This window comes from Myotis myotis, unplaced genomic scaffold, assembly GCF_014108235.1.
Source record: "Myotis myotis isolate mMyoMyo1 unplaced genomic scaffold, mMyoMyo1.p scaffold_m19_p_2, whole genome shotgun sequence".
NCBI lineage: Eukaryota > Metazoa > Chordata > Mammalia > Chiroptera > Vespertilionidae > Myotis > Myotis myotis.
In genome coordinates this window covers 105748040-105774718 of record NW_023416324.1, presented here as the reverse complement: position 1 = coordinate 105774718, position 26679 = coordinate 105748040, and the positions used below count along the sequence as shown (strand labels likewise).

General features: G+C 39.7%; 1 protein-coding gene across 1 annotated transcript in view; it reads left to right on the top strand.

Annotated features, from left to right (window-relative positions):
* Nucleotides 1-23883, top strand: part of LOC118675623 (phospholipid scramblase 1-like) — an 89823-nt gene extending 65940 nt beyond the window's left edge. Inside the window, exons 6-9 of the mRNA XM_036348491.1 lie at nt 16644-16805; nt 19764-19782; nt 21072-21098; nt 23852-23883. Of these exons, the coding sequence (XP_036204384.1) occupies nt 16644-16805; nt 19764-19782; nt 21072-21098; nt 23852-23883 (240 nt within the window). The remainder of the gene's footprint in view (nt 1-16643; nt 16806-19763; nt 19783-21071; nt 21099-23851) is intronic.
* Nucleotides 23884-26679: the final 2796 nt, after the last annotated feature.

Sequence of the window (26679 nt, the reverse complement as noted above, 5' to 3'; positions counted from 1 at the left end):
ACATGCAGTTACTGCTCCTGGGGTTGTTGTGTAAGGCTCAGCTGATCATGTACTTGGTCTTGGAGCCCAGAGCTCCTGCGTAAAGCTCAGCTGCGCCCGCATTCAGTCTCAGACAACGGGTTTGCTGCGCAAGGCTCAGCTGTTCGCAAGCACGCATGTGGTCGCTGTTCTTAGGATTAAAACATCTTGTTGCTGGGAAAGGAGTGTGCTCTGGAACTCACAGTAGCCCTCAGTTGGGGGGGGGGGGCTGTATTCCTGGTGTCTTTGAGTCAGCAGCCGAGGCAGCAGGTGCCTGGCTAGAGTGGCTGTAGAATCCCGGGTGGTGTCTGAGAGAACCCAGGGTGGAGGTGAGGCTGGGCTTCCAGTCACAGCAGCTCTCCCTTTCAAGATGGTGTGGCCTCTGCAGCAGAGCCGGCACTCTAGGAGAGATAACAGCAGTAGCAGGGGCTTCCTGGTTATTCAAACCTGGTCTGCCAGCCCCCGAAGTTCCTGCAAGATCTAGCTGTCCCTCACTCAGTCACACACACACACACACACTACATGTCCACACACTCCCCTTTTGCTCCCTCACTCACTCACACTCTCTCCCTCACTGCTGTCCTCCCACCTACCATCTTGGAATCAATGGAGAATTATTCAAGTCTAATAGTTTTAGATGGAGTCTTTAGGGTTATCTATGTGCAATATCATGTCATCTGCAAATAATGACAGTTTTACTTCTTCTTTTCCAATTTGGATGCCTTTTATTTCTTCTTCTAGTCTGATCACTATGGCTAGCACTTCCAGTAATATATTGAACAGGATTGGTGAAAGTGGGCATCCCTTTCTTGTTCCTGTTCTTAGGGGAAATGGTTTTAGTTTTTGTCCATTCAGTATGATATTGGCTGTAGGTTTGTTGTATAAGGCTTTTATTATATTGAGGTATGATTGCACTATTCACATTTGGCTGAGAGTTTCTTATCAAGTGATTGGATTATGTCAAATGTTTTTTCTGTATCATGATATGCTTATGTAATTTTTGTCTCTCAACTTGTTTATGTGATGTGTAAAGTCTATTGATTTGTGGATATTGCATCCCCAGAAAAAAATCACACTGGACCATCGTATATATATGACCTTTCTAATGTAATGCTAAATCCGATTTGCTAGAATGTTGTTGAGGATTTTAGCATCTATGTTCATCAGGGATATTGGCCTGTAATTCTCTTTCTTTGTAGTGTGTTTTTTTTTTCTGATTTGGGGATTAGGGTAATGCTGGCTTCATAGAAAGAACTTGGAAGTGTGCCTTCCTCTTGAATTTTTTGGACTAGTCTGAGGAGGCTGGGTTTTAGTTCTTCTTTGAGTTTGGTGAAACTCCCCTATGAAACTGTCCAGACTAGGGTTTTTTTTGTTGGAAGTTTTTGATTACTGATTTAATTTCATTAGTAGTTATATGCCTATTCTGGTTTTTTTTTTTATTCTTCCTGATTGATTTTGGAAGCTTGTATTCTTCTAAGATTACATCCATTTCATTTAAGTTTTCCAGTTTGTTGGAGTAGAGTTGTTCATAGAATTATTTTTACAATACTTGGTATATCTGTGGGCTCAGTGGTTACTTTACCTCTTTCATTCCTGAATTTGTTTATTTGGGTCCTCTTTCCTTCTTGGTGAGCACGGCTAGAGGTTCATCAATCTTGTTTTTCCTTTCAAAGAACAAGCTTTTGGTTTTATTTATCTTTTGTAGGGTTTTTTGTTTGTTTGTATGTTTGTTTGTTTTGAGTTTTTTTTATTATTGTTGTTGTCTTGGTCTCTATGTCATTTATTTCTGTTCCAATCATTATTATTTCCTTCTTTCTGCCTACTTTGGGCTTTTCTTCTTCTTCTTTTTTTTTCAAAATGGGCTTTTCTTCTTGCCCTCTTCCTAATTCTTTAAGTTGTAGGGTTAGATAATTTATTACCACTTTTTCTTGTGTTTTGAGGTAGGCCTGTAGAACTAAAGGGTGTCCCAAAATTCACGCAAGAAATAATTTTGATAGAAAACACAGGTTTATAATTAAAAATTGTAAATTTTTTTGATTCATAAAGTATACAGTATAGGGTTATGTACAGAATAGCATATCGGGCAAATGGCCTCCACAGCTTTGCTGGCACATACGCACTCTTTTGTTATTGTCTGAGCAGCCGCATTTTCGAAAAAGAATGGTCTGATGATGTCTCCAGCCTAAAATCCGCACCAAACAGTAACACGTTGTGGATGCATTTGTTCCTCAACAATTACTCGTGGATTTTATGTACCTTAAATGTGACAATTTTGTCAATTAACCAAGCCATCAAGATGAAAATGAGCCTCATAGAAATTCAGCCACATTTATGCAAAACGGTCATGGAAAATTTCAACAAAAGCCGAAACCAGTTTGGCTCAGTGGATAGTGCGTTGGCCTGCAGACTGAAAGGTCCCAGGTTCGATTCCGGTCAAGGGCATGTACCTGGGTTGTGGGCACATCCCCAGTGGGAGATGTGCAGGAGGCAGCTGATCAATGTTTCTCTCCCATCGATGTTTCTAACTATCTATCTTTCTCCCTTCCTCTCTGTAAAAAATCAATAAAATATATTTAAAAAAAAAAAAAAGAAAATTTCAACAAAAGAGTACGTATGTGCCAGCAAAGTCGTGGAGGCCATTTACCCTATATGCTATTCCTTACATAACCTTATACTGTATACTTTATGAATCAATAAAAAATTTACAATTTTTAATTATAAACCTGTGTTTACTATCAAAATTATTTCTTGCATGAATTTTGGGACACTCTTTATGAACTTCACTCTCAGGGCTGCTTTCACTGTGTCCCATAGATTTTGGATTGCTGTGTTTTCATTGTCATTGGTTTCCAGGATGCTTTTTACTTTTTCTTTAATCTCTTTGGTAACCCAACCATTGTCTAAGAGCATGCTATTTTTTCACCAAGTGTTTGATTTTTTTCATTGTTTTTATTGTAGTTGATTTCTAATTTTATGCCAGGTCTGAGAAGATGCTTGATATTATTTCAATCTTTTTTTTAATTTGGAGAGACTTTGCCTGTGACCCAATATGTGGTCTATTTTTAAAATGTCCCATGTGCACTTGCAAAGAATATATATTCTGTAGCTATGGGGTGAAATGTTCTGAAGACATCAATTAATTCCACTTGATCTAGTGAGTCATTTAGGATTGCTGTTTCTTTGCTGATTTTTTATTTAGAGTATTATCCAGTGGTGTCAATGGGGTATGAAAGTCCCCTACTATGCCCTGGCCCATGTGGCTCAGTGGATAGAGTATCAGTATGTGGACTAAGGGGTTCCAGCTTCTATTCCGGTCGAGAAGACTTACTTCGGTTATGGGCTCCTCCTCGGCCCAGGTAACTGGTGGGGTTCATGCAGGAGGAAACCAATAGATATGTTTCTCTCACATCAATTTTTCTCTTGGTCTTTCCCTCTCTTTCCCTCTCTCTTTAAAATTAATGGAAAAATATCCTTGATGGAGAATTTTAAAAAGTAAAAAAAAAATGTCCCTTACTATGATTGTGTTGCTGCCGATCTCCCCTTTGATATCTTCCAAAAGATTTTTTAAGTATTTGGGTGCTCCTGTATTGAATGCATATATGTCTAGCAGAGTTATATACTGTTATTGAATTGCTCCCTTTAGTATTATTCAGTGGCCCTCCTTATCTCTTGTTATGGACTTCACTTTGAGGTCTATTTTGTCAGATATAAGTATTGCTACACCAGTTTTTGTTTTATTTCCATTTGCCTGAAAAAATTTTTTCCATCTCTTCACTTTTATTCTGTGTGAGCCCTTTGTTCTGAGGTGGGTTTCTTGTAGACAGAAAATACATGGCTCATTTTTTTTATCCATTCAGTTACCCTATCTCTTTTGTTTAGAGCATTTAATCCATTTACTTTTAAGATTATTATTGATAGGTACTTGTTTGTTGCCATTTTTATTCTTCATGCCTTTGTTCCTTCTTCCCTCTCTATTAATTTTTTTTAAAATTAAATCTTTATTGTTCAGATTATTACAGTTGTTCCTCTTTTTTCTGCCATAGCTCCCCTCCACCCTGTTCCCACCCCACCTTCTGCCCTTACCCCTGCCACCCAGTATTCTCATCCATAGGTGTACAATTTTTGTCCAGTCTCTTCCCACACCCCCCACACCTCATTCCCCCCCCCCAGAGAATAGTCAGTCCACTCCCTTTCTATGCCCCTGATTCTATTATATTCACCAGTTTATTCTGTTCATCAGATTATATATTCACTTGATTTTTAGATTCACTTATTGATAAATGTGTATTTGTTGTTCATAATTTGTATCTTTACCTTTTTCTTCTTCTTCCTCTCCTTAAAGGATACCTTTCAGCATTTCATATAATACTGGTTTGGTGGTGATGAACTCCTTTAGCATTTTCTTATCTGTGAAGCTCTTTATCTGACCTTCAATTCTGAATGATAGCTTTCTGGGTAAAGTAATCTAGGTTGTAGGTTCTTGCTATTCATCACTTTGAATATTTCTTGCCACTCCCTTCTGGCCTGCATAGTTTCTGTTGAGAAATCAGCTGACAGTCGTATGGGTACTCCCTTGTTGGTAACTAACTGTTTTTCTCTTGCTGCTTTTAAGATTGTCTCTTTGTCTTTTGCTGTTGGCATTTTAATTATGATGTGTCTTGGTGTGGTCCTCTTTGGATTCCTTTTGTTTGGGGTTCTCTGCGCTTCCAGGACTTGTAAGTCTATTTCTTTCACCAAGTAGGGGATGTTTTCTCTCATGATTTCTTCAAATAGGTTTTCAATATCTTGCTTTCTCTCTTCTTCTGGCACCCCCATAATTCTGATGTTGGTACGCTTGAAGCTGTCCCAGAGGCTTCTTACACTATCTTCGTATTTTTGGATTCTTTTTTCATTTTGCTTATCTGGTTGGGTGTTTTTTGCTTCTTTGTATTTGAAATCGTTGACTTGATCCTTGAGTTCCTCTAGTCTGCTGTTGGGAGTCTATATAATATCCTTTATTTCCATCAGTGTATGCTTAATTTCTATTTGGTCCTTTTTCATAACCTCGAGGGTCTCACTAGATTTCTTGAGGGTCTCACTAAATTTATCAGCGGTTTCTAGAAAATTCTTGAAAAACCTAACAAGTGTGTTTTTGAACTCTATATCCAGTAGTTTGCTTTCCTCCATTTCTGTCATTTGTGACCTGTTTCTTTGTCTCCACATTTTTTATGCTTCCCTGTGTTGATAGAGTGGCTTTCTGTGTTAGGTGTCCTATAGGGCCCAGTGGCTCAACCTCCCCAATTACCTGAGGTGGACACTCTTGGCGCACCCCTTTGTGGGCTTTGTGCACAGTCTTGTTGTAGTTAAGCCTTGATTGTCGTAGGTATCACTGGGAGGAATTGACCTCCAGGCCAATTGGCTGTGAGAATCAGCTGTGTCTGCAGTGAGAGAACTTCTGTGCTGGAGACACCCTTCTGGGGCAAGACTTGCTTCAGTGGGGCTTTGGTGCTCACTGAGTCTGCACCCTGAGTGTGTCCCTTATGGATCTGAGGAGTTGTAATCTGGATGGTCCCACTCTGACCACTGGGTATACTGGCTCTTGGATCTCTAAGGAGGTGCTAATTTAGCTCTGCATGAGGCTACCCAGCAGGAGCTATGGAGAGATTCCTCTTCTTTGTTTGGGGTTTGGAGGTGCCCAGATGAGGTCAAGTTGTGAAGCAATGCAAGCTGCTGTAGGGCCTTGGACCTTCTTTTGGAAGTTCTGTGTCTCTCTGATTCAGTTGCAGTTTGTTAGGTAATTTTCAGGTTGCAAAGTGCCAGGCCTTTCATATGCAAAAGCCTCTGTGCACAGCTTGGGTGGGGCGGGGTCTCAGGGGATCAACAGGGCAGAGCAAGCAGCTATGCCTGCTCCCCAGTTCTACCCTACGAGGCCCCATGTCTCAGAGTCACGGTAATCGCTGCAAGCACCTCTTAGAGAAAGCTTCCCTCAAGTTCTGCCTGATGCCAGAGAGTCCAGTTTCTCCCCATATGAGTTTGGGTCCCCAGAGACTCACCTGGAACTGGAGTTCAGAGCAGTCGGGAGCTTGAGACTCCCTCCCAATTGAAAAATACAACCGTGTCCTCAGTTTCCAGCCCTCTCCACATGCGCCACATCTTCAGCTGCCAGCCCCCTCCACTTGCGCCGTGTCCTCAGCTGCCAGCCCTTTCGGCATGCACCTCTGTACCTCTGCACTTTACTTCCGCACCTCCTCTGAGTCTCAGAGTGCTTTACTCTTTTCTTCTAGTTGTAGAATTTCCACTCAGCCAGCCTTCCTGTGGTTCTGGATGATGTCCGTTTTGTCTTTTAGTTGTATTTTTGGAGTGGTTGTGCTAGGCAGCAATTTCTGGTGTTTACCTATGCTGCCATCTTGGTTTCCTCTATTACTTCTTTTTACAGCAGTTTCCTTATCATTTCTTTCATTGCTGGTTTGGTCGTAATAAAATCCTTTAGCTTATATTTGTCTGTGAAGCTCCTGATTTCACCTTCAATTATGAATGATAACCTTGCTGGGTATAGCATTCTTGGATTCAGTCCATTGCTTTGCATCATTTTGTATATTTCATTCCATTCCCTTCCTACCTGATATCTTTCTGTAGAGAAATCAGTTGATAGTCTAATGGGAGATCCCTTGTAGTTAACTTTTTGTCTCTCTCTCTGGCAGCCGTTAAGATTCTTACTTTTTCATTGATGTTTGCCAACTTAATTATGATGTGTCTTGGTGTCTGTCTTTTTGGGTTTATCTTGTTTGGCAATCTGTGTGCTTCTTGGACTTGTGGGAGTTGTTTCCTTCCCAAAGTCAGGGAAGTTTCCTGTTATGATTTCTTCAAACAGGTTTTCTATTCCTTGCTCAGTTTCCTCTCCTCTGGAACCCCTATTATGTGGATATTGTTTTATTTCATGTTGTCCCAAAGCTCCCTTAGGCTCTCCTGCTTTTTAAGTTTTTGTTTTTTTCCAGTTGCTCTCTTCTTGTGGGTTCTTTTTTCTACATTGTCTCTAACTCACTGATGTGGTCCTTAGCTTCTTCTAATATACCATTGAAACTTTCCATTATGATCTTAATTACAGAAATGCCATTTTTCATTTCCTCTTGATTATTCTTCATTTCCTTTTGATTCTTACACATGTTGCTGAATTTGTCTTCTATTCTTCTCAGCATCCTTATAACCATTGCTCTGAATTCTTTCTTTGACAAATTACTTACCTTGATTTCATTTATTCCCTTTCCTGGTGATTCTTCCTTTACTTTCTTATGGGTGTTGTTTCTTTTTCTCCCCATAATTGTTGTTTCTTTTTGTTTTTTTTCTATGTATTAGATCAAACTTCTATACCACCCATATTTTTTGTAATTTTTTCTTATATACTAGATGTCTTTTTGGACCCAGTGGTGTGATCTCTTGTGTCTTCTGGGCTGGATATTCTAGGGATGCCCCCTACTTGGGATATTTGGATTCTCTTGGTGTAGTTAGGTCTTGAGTTTTATTGTCCCATTCATGGATAGAGTCTCCTCTCTGGGTGTCTGTTTATGTAGCTCACTCTCTACCACATTTACCAAATAGCATGATATACAACTCAATAAGACACTACACAAAGGGAACAAAACACAAGTGTACTCACGACATTGAAACCCCAATAAAAGTGACCACCAGAGAAAAGAGAATTAGGAGAGAGAGAAGAGAGTAAAAATGATTTAGAATGGAGAAAAATATTTGAGAAAAGAAAAAAGAAGAGGGAGGTGAGGGTATATACTGGGGGTTTGAAGTGGTCAGGGATTGGTTAATTGGGGGGGAAAAGACTATGTAATACTTTAAACAATAAAGAATTTAAATTTTAAAAAGAAAAATAAAAAAGAAGAAAAATATTAATGTGGAGGAAACACCATAAAACAAACAAACCTATAATAATAAAAGTATAATAGCTAATTAGACTGGATGTCCTTCCTGACCACCTTCCAGACGAAGCTGGGGCTGCAAGGGAAGCCCAGTTCCCAGGTGCCTGCCGATGGTTGGAGGGAAGCCTGAGTCCCGGGTGCCAAAGGGAAGCTGGTGCTGGCATCCAGGGGAAGGAAGGCCTACACTTGCACGGATTTTGTGCATTGGGCCTCTAGTGAACCATAAAATGCAAACAACAAATACCCAGAAAAAGGGGAGGAAATAATCTGAAGAGGCAGAGCTTATTTATAGAAAGTAAGGTTAAGGAATTGAATGAATATGAGAAGGACAATGTTTCAGTTTAGAGGAGGTAGGAAAAGAATAATTGGATAAGAAGAAAATTAAAAACAAACAAACAAAATAATCAATAAATAAAAAATTTAAAAATTCAAAGATAAAATAAAAAATTTATCTATTTATTAATTTATTTTTGGAAAAGGAGAATAAAGGAGAGAGCAAATAGGCTTGAGTTTAGTGAGTGAAACTAATTAAACAATTAAGAGAAGAAGAGAGCAAGAGAGGAGAATTAAAAAAAAAAAAGGATAAAGAAATTGGCTAGCCAAGAAAGAGAAAAGAGAAGGTTGCATGGATTTGGAGCATGAGAGAGGAAATTAGATATATGAGTAAGCTAACAGAAACCAAAATAATAACACGTCAAAAAAAAAAGATAAAGATCAATTTTTAACAAGGGGTAAAAAGAAAGGAGAGATAAAATGTAAAGCAGTACAGGAGAGGAGAAAACAGGATGAAACAGAGAAGTGAGGAAGAAAAGGGTGGGGAAAAAGAAAAAAAACAAGATAAAATAAAATAATGATAAAATATAGAATGAAGAAAAATAATACAAAGAAAATAAAAGATAAAACAACAAGTAAAGGAAAAAAATTTAAATAAAAGAAAAAAAATAAAATAGTGAAGTGTCGTTCGCTTCAGCCGAGTTTTAATGCCCCAGGTGGTCTGGTTTTATTTGTTAATAAAACATGAAGTGGATTTAACAAATAGAAGAGTGAGACCCCACTCTTCTGTTTTGTCTGGCATTTCTCAGTTTCCTGTTAGGTAGTCAGCACTCTGTTGAAGTTCCAAGTGATCCACTGCTTCTCTTTGTCTGTCTCCACAGCCTTGGCTACAAGTAGGCAGGACCAATCTGCCTGCTTTGCCTGTCTGCCTGCTGTCAGTCTTAATAACTCACCACATGATCTCACTCATTTGTGGAATATAGAGAACAACATAGACTGATGAACAGGGACAGATCCAAAGACAGAGAAACAGTGATCAGACTATCAATCCCCAGAAGGAAAGTAGGGGAGGGGAGGGGTAAGGGGAAGAGATCAACCAAAGGACTTGTATGCATGCATATAAGCCAAACCAATGGACATGGACAACAGGGGGATGAGAGCATGAGTGGGGGAGGGGAGGTTGGGGGTTAATGGGGGGATGAAGACACATTTGTAATACCTTAACCAATAAAGAAATTTAAAAAAAAAGAGTCTGCCAAAACCGGTTTGGCTCAGTGGATGGAGCGTCGGCCTGTGGACTGAAGGGTCCCGGGTTCGATTCCGGTCAGGGGCGTGTACCTGGGTTGCGGGCATATCCCCAGTGGGAGGGCAGCTGATGGATGTTTCTCTCTCATCGATGTTTCTGACTCTCTATCTCTCTCCCTTCCTCTCTGTAAAGAATCAATAAAATATATTTAAAAAAAAAAAAAGAGTCTGTTTCTGACAAGAGCTTTAATTGGGGGTGTTTCCGTATTGTTTTTGGGGTCTGAATGGCCCCTCCTCAACCCAGTCCCCAAGAGTTCCCTGGGGCTATTCAGAGTCTTTATTTTCTCTGCAAAGCTCATGGCTGAGTGCAGCAGCACTACCTGCCTGAGGCTGCTGGGAGGAGCTGGCTTTTCAGGAGAAAAATGGCTGCTTAGGTTTGGAGGGTCCCAAATGTCTCAGTGCCAGATTCCTGGTCACCTCTCCCTGTCTGCTCCCTTTCACAGCCACTCCCCAGCCTCCACAAAACTGCACCTCCACCGTCACTGCAGCCTCAATGAGTGTTTGTAATTGAAAGGTTCCATGAACTGGATTTAACAAATAAAAGCAAGGACAAAACAGAGGCAAAACAACCATGCAGCTGCGAGTTTCTCTCCCCACGAGCACCACGCAGCTCAGGTACCTCTTCATGCTGCCTTTCTGGGCACAGCCTCTCATGGCTGTGGACTTAGATCTAGATTCCCCAGCCGCCAGAAGCCCTGTGGACCTCCCTTCCACAATCAGGTGTTACGCCTGTCCCCAAGGGATGCAGACGTGGTGCAGCGCAGGTTCCTTCTGACCCTCTCATTCCAGGTGGCTGCATGTCTCTCTTCAGCCCACATCCTCATCCTACCATTCTCCAGGCATCCTCTGCCCTTTCCAGCTATTGATTGTCTCGCCAGTTATGTCTAATTCACCAATTCCGGGTGGATGTTTTTCGATTTACTTGTTCCATCTATCTGCTCTGTGACAAGGTGTAGGACACAGCTGCCTATTTGGCTGCCATTTTGAATCCTGCTCCTCAGAGTGTTATGTCTTTTATTTTTATCTGATTGTATTCTTCATAAAACAATATGGATTCATCATCTAGAAGTTCTGCCTTTTTTGTTAAGCTTAATCTTGAGTAATTTATAGCCATTTATTACCAATAAGGAAGAATACTTGTATTTTTAGGGGCTGATTACTTAAGAAAAGCTATTTATTTCTATTTACCTTTTATCTAGTTATTTAACAGTATTCTAGTATTAAATTTAGGTGTTTGTGCTTAATTTACGTGGGTTTTCTAAGTATAAAATCACAGTGCAAATGAGATTATGGTAACTCTTATATTAATTATATACCAACTAGAGGCCCAATGCACGAATTCATGCACAGGTGGGGTGCCTCGGGGTGGCTGTGGGGATCAGGCCCCAGTTTGCACCCCCAGCCTGGCAGTCCTGCAGCCCCACCTGGCACCCTGCCAAGGTCTGGCACCCTACCGAGGCCTGGCACTGTCCCCTCACCTGCTCTACCATCCCACCTGTAGGGCGATTAATCAGAGCTAGGCCTCCACCCAGCTCCCTCAGCACCTGGGATTCGGGAAGCAGCCCCGCTCCCTGCACCACCACTGGTCGCTGTCTACAGATCGATCAGCAGGGCAATTGGGCTCCCACTTGCACCCGCCTTGGCCTGCTTCATTATCCTCCCATGGTCCGGCTCTCATCAGGGCCCATTGTGGCCAGCAGCGCCTCCACTGCTGCCCACTGCCAGCACTGTGTCGCCAATGCCCGCCATGTTCCGCTCAGCCCCCTGGTGGTCAGCGCACATCATAGCGAGAGGTCGAACTCCTGGTCTCTTGGTCGAATGACCACCTGAGTGGACAATTTGCATATTATGTTTTTATTATATAAAATAGACTTGGTTTTTTTCCAGCCTACTTATACTGCAAAATTATAATGATGATGACAATAGTGAGAATACCTATCAAGTTGATGATTTCACAGTAGCAAATATTCCATAATTTAGAAAAATATTACTTTTAAAATATTTCATAATTTATAAAGACATTTCTATTGTTTTTCATGTCATTTTCCTTTTCCTACTTTGCCTAGAGCAAGAATCAACATACCTTTTTTCTGTATAGGGCCATGTAGACAATATTTAAGGTTTTGTAAGACATATGGCTATTGCCACAGCTACTCAGTTCTACCATTGTAGCATGAAAGCAGTCATAGACAATATATGAATGAATGGACATATTTGTCTGCTAATAAAACTTTATTTAAAAACACAAGGAAAGAAGATTTGTCCCACTGACCATTATTTGCTGACTCCCAACTGAGATTTTTATTAGGAATTGAAACTTAACTTTTTAAAAGGAAGAATATTATAGTGGTCAAGAGTTCAGACTTTGAAGATAGAATGCCTGGGTTTGAAACCCATCTCCACAATTTCTTATCTGTGTAATGTTGGATAAAGTACTTAACCTTTCTTTTTCAATTGTTTTGTGAAATTTTCAACTAATAATAATAAATACTTTGCAAGATTATTTTGAGCATTAAATTACCTGTCAATCATAAAGTCTTTGTATGTCATGCATATGCTAAATGTTATATAAATCCTTAATTAGTAAATAATAAAATATCTTTTCAGCAGCCAGTGATATGAGCATTTGTTTTGAATTGCATCAATTTTCTAGTATTTTATACTTTATACAGTATATTGTTTTGATGCTAATCTAGGTATATGTGCTAGTGTCATATTTGGGTTTGTTTTGGGGGGTTGCATTGTATTTACATTATAGGTGAATCTACACTATTCTTTTAAAAATATCTTTAACATTGAGGAGGTCAATCAGGGAAAATGGAGAATATGTACTAGTAAAACTTTAGACAATAAATAAAAAGAATATTTTTAACAATATTGTTAAACTAGAGGCCCGGTGCATGAAATTCGTGAATGGGTAAGGTCTGTAGGTCTGGCTGGCGATCAGGGCCGATCTGTGGAGTGACCAGCAGGGCAACCGGGTGGAGGGGCCCTGCTGGCACCCACCTTGGCTGGCCTGGGGCCTTGCAGGCTGGGGGCAACTCCTGCGTTAAGCATCTGCCCCCTGGTGGTAAGTGTGTGTCATAGCAACCAGTCATTCCCCTAGTCATTCTGCCCTTCAGTCGGTTTGCATATTAGGCTTTTATTATATAGGACTAAAGGCTGGTGCACAAAAATTTGTGCTCTCGGGGGTAGGGGGTCCCTCAGCCCGGCCTATGCCCTTTCACAGTTTGGGATCCCTCGGGGGTGACCACTTGCTGGCTTAGGCCTGCTCCCTGGGGGATTGGGCCTAAAATGGAAATCAGACATCCCTCTGGCAGCCCAGCAGCCCTCGGGGGATGCCCACTTGCCAGCAGGGAGCAGACCTAAGCTGCAGTCAGACACCCTTAGCGCTGCTGAGGAGGCAGAAGAGGCTCCCACCATCACCGCTATACTGGCAGCCATCAGCCTGGCTTGTGGCTGAGCAGAGCTTCCCTCTGTGAGAGCGCACTGACCACCAGAGGGCAGCTCATGCATTGAGCGTCTGCCCCCTGGTTGTCAGTGTGTGTCATAGTGACCAGTCATTCCCAGTCTTTCTGCTGTTAGGGTCAGTTTGCATATTACCCTTTTACTATATAGGATAGAGGCCTGGTGTACAGGTGGGAGCAGCTGGTTTGCCCTGAAGGATGTCCCGGATCAGGGTGGGGGTCCTGCTTGGGTGCCTGGCCAGCCTGGATGAGGGGATGATGGCTACTTGCAGCTGGTCACACTCCCTTCAGTGTGGGGGTCCCCATTGGGGTGCCTGCCCAGTCTGAGTGAGGGGCTGAGGGCCGTTTTCATGCTGGCGGGTGACTGAAGCAACCAACCTCTCCTTTTTTTCTTTTTTTCTTTTATTCTGGGATTTATTTACCTTCTATGGCTGTCACTGGAGCTGAGAGCCAGCTTTAGCTCTGAGGCTCGGCTCCAGCTCTGAGACCTCGGCTGCTGAAAGCAGGTATCTGGGTTTGTTTGACTTCTATAATTGAAACACTGTTGCAGCTCCAGCTCTGAGGCCTGGCTGGCTGAAAGCAGGTTTCTGGGGTTTGTTTAGCTTCTATAATTGCAACAGTGTTTCTTAGAGTGCAGCTCAGAGGCCGGCAGGCAGGGAACGTTGGGGTCCTCCGTCATTGAAGCAAGCAAGCCTCATGTTCGCTTCAAGCTGCCTGGCTGCTGGCCTCCTTTCTTGGCTGGCAGTTAATTTGCATATCGCCTTGATTAGCCAATGGGAAGTGTGTTTGAGGTATGATTAATTACCATATTTGTCTATTATTAGATAGGATTATTGGTATTAAGTTTATGTATTTATACATTTAATTCAAATATAATATACCATAATGGTATCCACACTACTGATACAAAATGTATGGTGGCCCTAGTTCCCATACCTAACAATTTTCCAACTTCCTGGACATAAAATGGATGTCCTACAACTCAATTCAATTTTGACACTAATACTACTCGGAGTTGATGCAGACCCCACAGGTTACAGGCTTGGTCCCACTGATTGCCCCCCTTTCCAGTTGCTAATCACAAGTCCTAGACATTGTGCACTTCTGACTTAGCTATAAGTCTAGAGTTCCTGTGACCCCCATATCAGATTCAATAATTTGCTAGAATAGATGGCAGAGCTCAAAACTATACTTCACTCATGTTTACAGGTTTTTATAAAGGATATTATAAGTATGCAGATGAACAGCAAGATGGAGAAATATATAGGGTGAGGTCTGGAAACGTCCTGAGTTCAGGAGCTTATGTCCCATGGCGTTGGGGTGCACCACCCTTCCAGAACATAGATACATTCACCAATATGGAAGATTTCCAAACCCTATCATCTAGAGCTTTTATATAGGTTTCATTACATAGGCATGAATAATTAGATCATTGGTCATTGTTGATTAGGTCAATCTCTAAGCCCCTGTCTCCTCCTCACTGGTCAAGGAAGGGGTCAAAGTGTCAAGTCTCTAATCATTGCTTGGACTATCTGGTGACCAGCCCCCATCCTGAAGCTATCAAGGGCCTGTAGCCACCAGTCATTTCATTACCCTCAAAAGATTCTCAGAGAATCCACAAGTTTTAGGATCTGTGTGCCAGGAAACTGAGAAAGACCAAATATAACAAAAGGCTCTCCTATAATTCTTATCTCAAAAAGTTATAAGTGTTTTAGAGCTTTATCTCAGGAACCAAAAATAAAAACTAAAAATATATTTCTTGCCCTAACCAGTTTTGCTCAGTGGATAGAGCATCGGCCTGCGGACTGAAGGGTCCCAGGTTTGATTCCGGTCAAGGGCATGTACCTTGGTTGCGGGCATATCCCCAGTGGGGAGTGTGCAGGAGGCAGCTGGTCAATGTTTCTCTCTCATCAATGTTTCTAACTCTCTATCCCTTTCCCTTCCTCTCTGTAAAAAAATCAATAAAATATATTTTTAAAAAAATAAAAATAAAAATATATTTCTTATTGTGACACAAATATGAATTTACTATTTCAAGGTGGAAATAACTTTATTATATGGATTTTCTGTTTTTAAAAGGTTAACTAGAACTTAGTTTAAGATTACCTAGTCCTGATATCTTTTCAGTTGTCACTATTCATATTTCTTATTCTTCCCATCAAAAAAACCCTCTGTTTTTTTTACTTTTTTGCATGATTATTGGTAAAGTTTGAAATTTCTTGCTATAGAATAAAAAAGGGAAATATTAATATCTGTTAAATCTAGTGCAGCATTATTGTGTCTCATAAGTTATCCTCTGTATTGTTCACTTTCAAAATTAAAAATAAACTTAAAAAACAAAATAAGATTACTTTACAAGCTACAAATATTTAGATTACAGCTATTAGCAGATAAAACACTAAAGGGTGCACAAGATTTAGTCTGTTTTCCCAGAACAGTGTTGTATAACATAAAACCCCTAAAGATCAATGGCTTAAAACAATAGGCATTTGCTATCATGCTTGTGAGTCTGCAGGTTAATTGTGTCTCACTGGATACACATAGGCTCAGCTAGATGGCACTGATTTAGGCTTGAAGTTGGCCTTGGGCCTGCTCCAAGTATGCTGATTCTAGAGCTCTAGCAAGAACTACATGATTTTATGGTGGCTGATCACTGGAGAGCAAGAGCCAGGCCAAACCGCTTAGCCATGTTTAAGGTCTCTGCTCACTGTCATATACACTAACATTCCATTGGTCAAACAAGTCACATGGCCAACCCTAAGTATCAATGTTCAGAGAAGAATACTGGGCCTACAGTGGGAGGGGTGGATGAATATTTATGAACAGCAACCCATGCTATCACAGTTTTCATATTAAAAGCTTATTTCAGGTTTAAGAACTTAAGCGCACACACCGGAATGAAATGAGTCAACTGTTTTTAGTTTCCCCACATTTATTTAGAACAGTGGTTTTCAACCTTGGCTGCACATTAGAATCATCTGGGAATCCTCCAGAATGAGGCCCAGAAATCAGGATTTTAAAAAGATTTCCAGGTGACACTAATAAAAAAAAAATAACTTCAGAGCTTTTTTTCATACACCTTTCCCATTTTGTTGTTCCCTCACTTGCATGTTGTCCAGTCTTACCTGAACCTGTGGCATCCCTTTAAGTTACTTATTACATACTTTCCTTCACTCAAAACTGCCATTCCCCTTTCCCAGGCCCTTAGCACTTTTTGTTTGTCTACTGACATTGAGTGGTAATGTTCTTCCCATCACAGGTAATCACTCAGCCTATGTAAACTCTGTGCTTGTCTTAAAGCATATGTCACATGGGGTTTAGTTTGCTACCCTCCTGATAGCTTCCAGAAATGTAATCTAAGAAACATTTCATGTTTGTATCTTTTCCTGCTTAAATTTTGTTTTAGATCACTTCAAAGGATTTAGTACTGTGTCTTAATGTACAATATAAAATGTTACATATTTCAGTGAAACAACTTTCATATAAGTTTTCTATAGCAAAGAAACAATTTTTTTTCATGTATCTGTAGGCACAGGAATTTATATGCATCTAATGAGTGATATAAAATATTGCATGTAAATTTAATAAAGTACTTGTTTCATTTTATTCCAAATTTGAAAGTTGATTTAGTATTTTCTAGAATTCTTTAAGACTGTCATTTTTTTCAATTTAGATCAAATCTCTTAATGAAGAAAATGTGATTGGCAAGATTTCCAAGAAGTGGACTGGTTTTGTGAGAGAAGCATGTACAGATTACAGTGACTTTGACATCCAGTTCCCTTTAGACCTTGACGTGAAAATGAAAGCTGTGATGCTTGGTGCGTGTTTCCTCATTGTAAGTCTATTCTTGGTAATCTTGGGTATTTTTTTAATATCACTCTGAAAGATTCAGTAAAGTGTATCTTTTTAAATGAACTGCTTAAACTTATAGGTTTTATTCAAAGGGTGCCCCATTTAATCCTAGCTCTGAAATTCCATTTTCTCCTGATGGTCTGGATTCACAGGTGACTAGTTCCTCTGGAAATTTTATAGTTTCACATGGCAATAGAAGAGGCTCTGGTCTTTGGGCCTTCTATTTAAAAATCAAAATAGGTGCACTCAGATATGGACTAAGGTGGAGTAGAACCCATTGAAATGGGGAGATTTCATCCTGGTTCGTTATTAAATTAAATGCTCTACTACTTAAGTGAAAACTGCTTAAAAGTGCATCCAATCCGGCCATCAGATGGAACTGCCAGTTGACACACATGGGATAAAGCAGTGATTCTACACTTGTCTTCCATGACTTAGGGAAAATTTAAAAACCTCAAGTACCAAATCAGACCCCCATTCTATTAAGTCAGAAGCTCACACATTTGTTGTTTTGCTCCGAAGGTGATTCAATATGCAGCCAAAATCAAGGACACCTGGGAGAGAGCAACAGTTCTCAAACTTAGCTGCACAGTAGAAACACCTGGGTAGCTTTTTAAACTCCCTGTATCAAGACTGCACCCAAATAGTGAATCAAAATCTCTGGAGATGGGACCAAGCTTTAAGCTGTTAACCTTTCAGACCTCACAGACCTCGCGGACCACTGGTTGGCACCGCTGGTTTAATCACTCAAGCATGGTTTGGAACCACTAAATGAATATCTGAAATATTTATTTGGGGATGCACTCAGAAAAAAAGATAAAACATGAGAGAATTTACAACAAAAGGATCCAGTTCCTTCAACAAATAAATGTCAGGAAAATAAAAAGATAAAAATAAAATTCAACCTAGTAAAATTTGTTGACCATGTTTGCATATTGATTTGAATAACTCAATTTAAAAAACATTTACAATGCATTTAGGGAAATTTGAACCTTGGCGATTTAATGATAATGAATTAAGGTTGGATTTTTTTGGTTCTTATTTTTAACTTTAAAAGTTTTTAAATTTATTTTTCAAATATAGTTGACATACAATATTATATTAGTTTCAGGTGTACAATATACTTATTAGACATTTATATACTTAACTAGAGGCCTGTTGCACGAAGAGATTTGTGCAATAGGCCTTCCCTTCCCTTGGTTGCTGGCACCAGTTTTCCTCTGGCACCCGGGACCCAGGGCTTTGCTCCAGCTGGGCTCCGGCCAGAGCCCCCATCCAGCTGTCAGGCTTCACTGCTCCTCTGATCCTGGGGCCATGAGGCCTCGCTGTTCGGCCGGCTTTGGGGCCGTTTGGCTTGGCTCCACCGCTTGGAGCCTACATATGCAAATTAACCGCCATCTTTGTTGGTGGTTAATTTGCATATCTACATGATTAGCCAATGGGAAGTGTAGCAAAGGTACGGTCAATTACCCTTTTTGTCTTTTATTAGATAGGATGATGTGACTTGCACAATAAGTCTAGTACCCTGCTGGCACCATATATATTTATTAGAATATTATTGTCTATATTACCTATACTGTACTCTACATGTCCATGACCATTTGTATAACTAGCAATTTGTACTCAATCCCTTTCATGTTTATCGCTCATCCTTCCAACCTCCACTAAAAATTAAGGTGTTTTTTAAGCTGTGGTGATGACATTGTGGTTGTGTGAAAGCAAAACACCATCCATATATTTGAGGGGCACATATTGAAGTAAACCAGTATAAAATGGTACATCAGGGTTTGTTTTTTTAATAATGGGGTGAGGGCAGGGAGACATAGGGGGTGCAGTAATTGTTGAACCAATATTGGTCATGTTAATCAGTAAAGATTATTCAAAGGGTTGTTGGGACTTTATTATGGTATTCCACCTAATTTGGGATATGCTTAATATTTTCTATTAATCTTAATATAACCAAGGTTCTTTGTAAAAAATTTTCCAATAAGCGTTCATTTCACATAAAAAGTCAAATCTAACCTTGTGGAAACAGTTCAACTAACAGCTGGGTAATATGAAATATATGATGTGTTTGAGGAAGAGAGTCTTAGATGTTTGGATTGATGGGAAATAAGACTGGGGTGGTGGTGGGTTTATTAGTAAATTACTAAGGGCTTCCTCTAAAGGGCCTTCAAAGATCAGGCAACTTTTTATAGAGTTGTAATTCATTAAAATTGTTTCATTAAATGTTGATTTTAAGCTAGGTATAATGTAATAATGTAAATCAAATATAAATCTTGGTGTCTGTGTGAGAAATGAATTTGAGAGGTAAAATTGCAATAGTGTAATCGCTAGTAATTGACAATAAGGATAAAATTATTTCTGTTGAAGGTATAAAGGAAAACGATAGATTTAGGAATTGTGAATTCCACAGGGTTTGGCTGAAGTCATCAGGTTAGGGTCTGTATTGATACTAATGAAATAAAATAAGCTGGGAACACAGTGGAAAAATTGGAAGACAAATGAAACTAACACAAACATTCTATCTCTTAAGAAAGCTGTCATTCTTATGACAATTTTTTTAAAATTTTACATGGAACTCTAGTCATAGAAAAAGTTCTGTTACTAGAGAGGGACTAAAAAAGTTGAATAAGAAAAATTGAAAGAGGAAGATTTCTAGGGAACTAGAAAAAAGGAAATATATTGAAATTACCAGATCATTAAATTAATGCAGATATCAACAAATGAGTAGAATTACAGGATTTAATTGCTAATAAAATAAAGTGTTGATGGTAGAGCTTATATAGCTATGGACTTTTCACAGATTTAATTATTACAGTTAAATTTTCTTATTTAACAGACATATTACTGTTTTCCTCAGAACATTTAGCATTTCTACATCAAATGATTACCTGTTTTGCTGCTGAAAACTCATTTCTGTATTTTTGTTTTTATCTAGGATTTTATGTTTTTTGAAAATAATTCATGTCCTCAAATACTGGGTTCATTCCTGAAAGCAAGATTGTGTTAGTGTTTTAATGAGTGTCTAAAAAGTTGAAGTTCTATACTCATTGGGACTGTCTAAAAGAAAAATCAGTGATTTTTTAAAAATAATTATACAATATGTGAATTACTCTGTGATTCCTATAGTCCAGGTATGTGATTTCACTTTTAAATTATATAGTTTATTTTCTGTATTATTGCTTATAAAAGATTTATACATTTTCTTTGAATGTCCATTATGTATTCAGGAGAAATGACATAGGACATTTTACCTTTGAACATGAAACTTCTTATGCAAAACTACTTTGAATTATAGTCTAATTTATTTTCCACTTTTATAATAAAAAATAGATTATTACTAATTTATAAAATTATACTTTATTAAATCGTTATAATTTACTTCATTTGTAACAAGTAATATTATTTTGCAAATCATGCATATTCAAGAGTTAAATATTTAACAAAATTTTAGTCTCCTTTATAATTATGTTCAAATAATACTTAATATACATATTATCAACAAAATAAAATTCAGAATTTTCACTATATTTAACTTCTTCTATAATCTAATCTGGTATTATAAATAAAATTTTCATACTGACATGACAGTAAGTTACCAATTTTTTATGGTTTTTAGTGGACAAAAACATGATTCTGTTCCAAAGAAGGACACATTTTAAAGACTCACTCTAAAACTGGGGTATTGTTATAATTTTTGAAGTAATTTTTAATATGGAATGATTAGCTCCTACATTCTATCATCCATTGAACATAAAAAACTCTACGTGTTAATAGATATGCATATTCTTTCACAGAGTAAAAACTTCAATAGTAGTCTATTATTACCTATATAATAAAAGCCTAACAACCATAATGGCAGAATGACCAGAACTACTGCTTGACCAGTCACTATGAGGTGCACTGACCATCTCTTGGTCCCTTTCCCCAGTCGGCAGGCTCCAATTCCTAGATGGCGAACAGGGACCTGGAGGTGGGTGGCGGGGGATGCAGGCGGCGCCAGGCCAAGGCCCCTGCCCTGCCAAGTCGCCCCACACACAGAGGACAACCCATAGTGGGAGTTGAGCCGGTGTGCAGGCAGAACAGCCAACCTCTTCTTCCCTCCCGCTGGCTGGCAGGCTCTAATTGCCCGATGGCAAACAGGGAACCAGAATGGGTGGCGGTGGGTAGCGGGTCCAGCGAGCGGTTGGAATGGTTGACCTCTCAGTCCCTCCTCCTAGCCGTCAGGCTCCGATCACTTGATGGTGTACGGGGAGCCAGGATGGGTGGCAGGGTACGTGGGCTGTGCCAGACCAGGGCCCCGCCCCACCAGTTGCCCCACTCACAGAGAGTGACCTGTGGCAGGGGGTGGGCCAGGAGCAGGCAGGACCAGCCAACCTCTGGTCCCTCTCCCCCAGCCATCAGGCTCCAATAGCCTGTTGGCAAACTGGGAACCTGGGTGGGTGGCAGCAGGGGGCGTGGCTGGATGCCAGCAGCCAGGGAAGATGGCCCTGATCACAGGCTAGGCCTAGGGACTGTACCCACCCACAAACTCCATGCACTGGACCTCTAGTTTATAATAATCAAATAACTGAAATAAAAAATTGATGACATATTTCATAATATATTTTATTTTTTTATTTAATTTATTGGGGTGACACTGGTTAACAAAATTATACAGGATTCAGGTGCAAAATTTCACAACACATAATCTGCTTAAACTATACTGTGTTCAGCACCCCAAATCAAGTCTCATTCCATGACTATTTATTCCCCCTATAACCTTCTTCCACCTCACTCCTTCCCCCCCAGGGGTCCTCAAACTTTTTAAACAGGGGGCCAGTTCACTGTCTCTCAGACCATTGGAGGGCCAGACTATAGTTTAAAAAAAAAACTATGAACAAATTCCTATGCACACTGCACATATCTTATTTTGAAGTAAAAAAACAAAACGGGAACAAATACAATATTTGTATTTGCATGTGGCCAGCAGGCCATAGTTTGAGGACCCCTGCCCCAGGCAATCACCAGACTTGTCCTTGTCCATGAGTTTTTTTTCTCTTTTATTTTTCTTTTTTGCTCAATCCCATCCCCTATACCTACCCCCACAACCTCTTCTCAACAGCTTCAGACTGCCTTCTATCTATGAGTCTGTTTTTACTGTGCTTGCTAGTTTATTTATTTATTTTTTTCATTAGATTCCACCATATGAATGAAATCATATGCTACTTGTCTTTCTCTGACTGGCTTATTTCACTTAGCATTATGCTCTCCAGGTCCATCCATGCTATCACAAAGGGTCAGATTTCCTTTCCATTATATTAATGTACCAACGCTTAAAAAAATTGTGTGTGTGTGTGTGTGTGTGTGTGTGTGTGTGTGTGTGTGTGTTGATTTTAAAGTGACTGGGAGGGAGAGGGAGACAGAAAGAGAGAAACATCAATATGAAAGAGAAACACTGATCAGTTATCTCCCGCAGGCACACCACTGGGGATTCAACCTGAAACCTGGGTATGTGCCCTGAGCAGGAATTGAACTGGTGTCTCTTTGGAGCATAGGACCATGCACAACCAACTGAGACACACCAGCCAGGGTCACAGCTTTTTTAACTATTTATCTACTGATGGACACTTGGGCTGCTTCCAAATCTTGGCTCTTATACATAACACTGCAGTGAACATAGGGGTGGGTATATATTTTTTGAATTAGTGTTTCAGGTTTCTTTGGATATATTCCCAGAAGTGGAATCACTGGATGATAAGACAGTTCCATTTTTAATTTTTTGAGGTAACTCCACAATGCTTTCCACAGTGGTTATACCAGTCTGCATTCCCACCAACAGTGCACTTGAGTTCCTTTTTCTCCACATCCTTACCAATATTTGTTGTTTGTTGATTTATTGATGACAAGAGGCCCAGAGCACAAAATTCATGCATGGGTAGGGTCCCTAGACATGGCCGGTGATCAGGGCCGATGGGGGACTTCTGGCTGCCGGCCGGGGCCTTCCTTCATTCTGCGCCACCCTCTGGTGGTCAGCGCATGTCATAGCAAGCGATCAGTCTCCCAGTTGAACTCCCACAGGAACAATTTGCATATTAGGCTTATATATATATTGCTGACAGGTGTGAGGTGATATCTCATTGTGGTTTTATTTTGCATTTCTATTTTTTGTTTTTCCCCCAAAATCTTTATGATTGAGAGTATTATAGAGGCTTCCCTCCCTCCCATTGCCCTTCTCCACCAGGTTCCTGCCACACCCCAGGTCTTCACCACCCTATTGTTTGTGTCCATGGGTAATGCATTTATGCAGATAAATTCTTTATTTAATTCCTTCCCACCATCCCATCCTCCCTCTGTGATTTATTAATCTATTGCATGTTTACATGCCTCTGGTTCTATTTTATTCATTAGTTTATTTTGTTCATTACATTGCTTGTTCATTTATTTTTTATTTTTGTTGTTGTTAATCCTCACCTAAGGATAATTTTCCATTGATTTTTGGAGAAAGTGGAAGGGAGACGGAGAGACAGAGAAATAGAAACATCTATGTGAAAGAGACACATCAATTGGTTGCCCCCCACACATGCCTGGACCAGGGCGCCCGGGGAATCAAGCTTGCAACCAAGGTATATGCCCTTGACTGGAATTGAACCCAGGACCATTCAGTTTGTGAGCCGACACTTAGCCAGGCCTATTTTGATTTTTAGATTCAATCATTGATAGATATGTATTTATTGCCATTTTATGGCTCATATTTTTTATCTTCTTTTCCCTCTTCCTAAAAAATACCTTCAACATTTAATGTAATACTGGTTTGGTGGTGATGAACTCCTTTAGCTTTTTCTTGTCTGTGAAGCTCTTTATCTGTCCTTCAATTCTAAATGAGAGCTTTGCTGGGTACAGTAATCTTGGTTCTTTGCTATTCATCACTTTGAATATTTCTTGCCACTCCCTTCTGACCTGCAAAATTTTTGTTGAGAAATCAGCTGCTGGTTGTAAGGGCACTCCCTGTAGGTAACTAACTGTTTTTCTCTTGCTGTGTTTAAGATTTTCTCTTTGTCAGAGATAACTTTTATTAATACACTAGAGGCCTGTTGCATGAAGAGATTCATGTAATAGGCCTTCCTTTACCCTGGCTTCTGGCGCCGGTTTTCCTCCAGCACCCAGCACCCAGGCCTTCGCTCTGGCCGGCCTCCAGCCAGAGCCCGCCTTGGGGCCATGAGACTTTTGCTGCTCTGCCAACCCCGGGACCATCGCTGCTCTGGCCCCTGAGCCATCAGGCTTCACTCCACCTCTTGGAGCCTACGTATGCAAATTAACCACCATCTTTGTTAGGTTAATTTGCATGCTCTCCTGATTGGCTTGTTAGCATAACGAAGGTATGGTCAATTTACATGTTTGTTTATTATTAGGTAAGATGGAAGCATACTATGTGTATATCTTTGTATATACTTTGCTTTTGTCACTGAATAATATAGCTTTACATTTATTTCACACCAGTACATAAAAATAAAAATTTCATTATTTTAATGATTACCTAAAAAAAAAAAAAAAAAAAAAAAAAGATTTTCTCTTTGTCTTTAGCCCTTGGCATTTTAATTGTGATGTGTCTTGATGTGGGCTTCTTTGGGTTCCTCTTGTTTGGGACTCTGCTTCCTGGACTTGTAGGTCTATTTCTTTCACTAGGTAGGGGAAGTTTTCTGTCATTATATCTTCAGATAGATTTTTAATATTTAGCTCTCTCTCTTCTCCTTCTGGCACCCCCATGTTGCAAATGTTGGTATGCTTGAAGTTGTCTAAGAAGTTCCTTACACTAGCCTCACTTTTTTTTAATTCCTTTTTCTTTTTGCTCTTCTGGTTGGGTGTTTTTTACTTCTTCATATTCCTAATCACTGATTTGATTCTTGGTATCCACTATTCTACTGTTGATTCCCTGTAAATTATTCTTCATTTCAGTTAGTATGTCCTTCATTTCTGACTGGTACTTTTTCATGTATTTGATGTTCTGACTTATTTCCTTGAAATTCTCACTAAGTCCCTTGAAGCTCTCATTAAGATCCTTGAGCAACCTTATAAGCATTGTTTTGAACTCTGTATCTAGTAGTAGTTTGCTTGTTTCCATTTCACTTAGTTCTTTGTCTGGAGATTTCTTCTGTTCTTTCATTTGTAACTTGTTTATTTATCTCTGCACTTTGGCTGATTCCTTGGGTTTGCTGAACATCTCCTCTTATGTCTATTGGACATCTGTATATCCTCTTTAGAGATGTGTTTTATTAAGGTCCTTTGCTCATTTATTTTCTATATTATTTATTATTATTGATTTCAGAGAGAGAGGAAGGAAGAGGGAGACAGAGATCGAAACATGGATGATCTGTTGGCTGCCTCCTACATGCCCCCTACTGGGGATTGAGCCCATAATCCAGGCACGTATCTTCACCAGGAATCAAACCAGTGATGTCTTGCTACATGGGTCGACACTCAACCAACTGAGCAAAACCCAGGCATACTCCATTTTTTTTTATTTTGTTTCCCTTGCTTGAGAAGATATATGAGAAAAAAAAAATGCTACAAAAAAGTCCAAGATTTTAACGCATATGTTTCTTCTAGGATTGTTATGGTTTTGAGTCTAACATTTAAGTCTTTAATCCATTTTTACTTTATTCTTGTGTATGGTGTAAGACAGTGGTCTAGTTTCATTTTTTGCATATATCTGTCCAATTTTTCCAAAACTATTTATTGAATAGACTATCTTTACTCCAGTGTACATTCTTTTTTTAAAGTTACTTGGACTGTTTATCACATTACATTATTATTACAGTTATTATTACAATTATTCCAGAAGAAAAGGTAGGAAGGGTTTTTTTTTTCTTTTTAAAGAATTGAGGGCAAGCAATGAGGGAGATATGGGTCAGAAAAATTCTATTTCAGAGACATGAAAGGCTTATCTGCATCTCCCACTCTACAATAATCAAAATAATGAACTATTATCTTTTTTAAGTGGGAAAAGGCCTTGTTTACAATAAGCTCACTTCATTTTCTCCTGTGTCTGCATTTGTTACATTCTTTTTTTAAATTTCTTTATTAGTTAAGGTATTACAAATGTGTCCTCCTCCCCCCACTAACCCCCAACATCCCTCCCCCCCACCGACTCATGCTCTCATCCCCCTGTTGTCCATGTCCATTGGTTTGGCTTATATGCATGCATACAAGTCCTTTGGTTGATCTCTTCCCCTTACCCCCATCCTCCCCTACTTTCCCTCTGGGGATTCATAGTCTGATCACTGTTTCACTGTCTTTGGATCTGTCCCTGTTCATCAGTCTATGTTGTTCTCTATATTCCACAAATGAGTGAGATCATGTGGTATTTATCTTTCTCTGACTGGCTTATTTCACTTAGCATAATGCTCTCCAGTTCCATCCATGCTGTTGCAAATGGCAAGAGTTCCTTCTTTTTTACTGAAGCGTAGTATTCCATTGTGTAGATGTACCACAGTTTTTTAATCCACTCATCTGCTGATGGGCACTTAGGCTGTTTCCAGATCTTAGCTATGGTGAATTGTGCTGCTACGAACATAGAGGTGCATATATCCTTCCTGATTGGTGTTTCTGGTTTCTTGGGATATATTCCTAGAAGTGGGATAACTGGGTCAAATGGGAGTTCCACTTTTAGTTTTTTGAGGAAACTCCATACTCTTCTCCACAGTGGCTGCACCAGTCTGCATTCCCACCAGCAGTGCAGAAGGGTTCCTTTTTCTCCACATCCTCTCCAACACTTGTGTTTGTTGATTTGTTGATGATAGCCATTCTGACAGGAGGAGATGATACTGAATTGTCATTTTGATTTGCATCTCTTGTATAATTAGTGACTTTGAGCA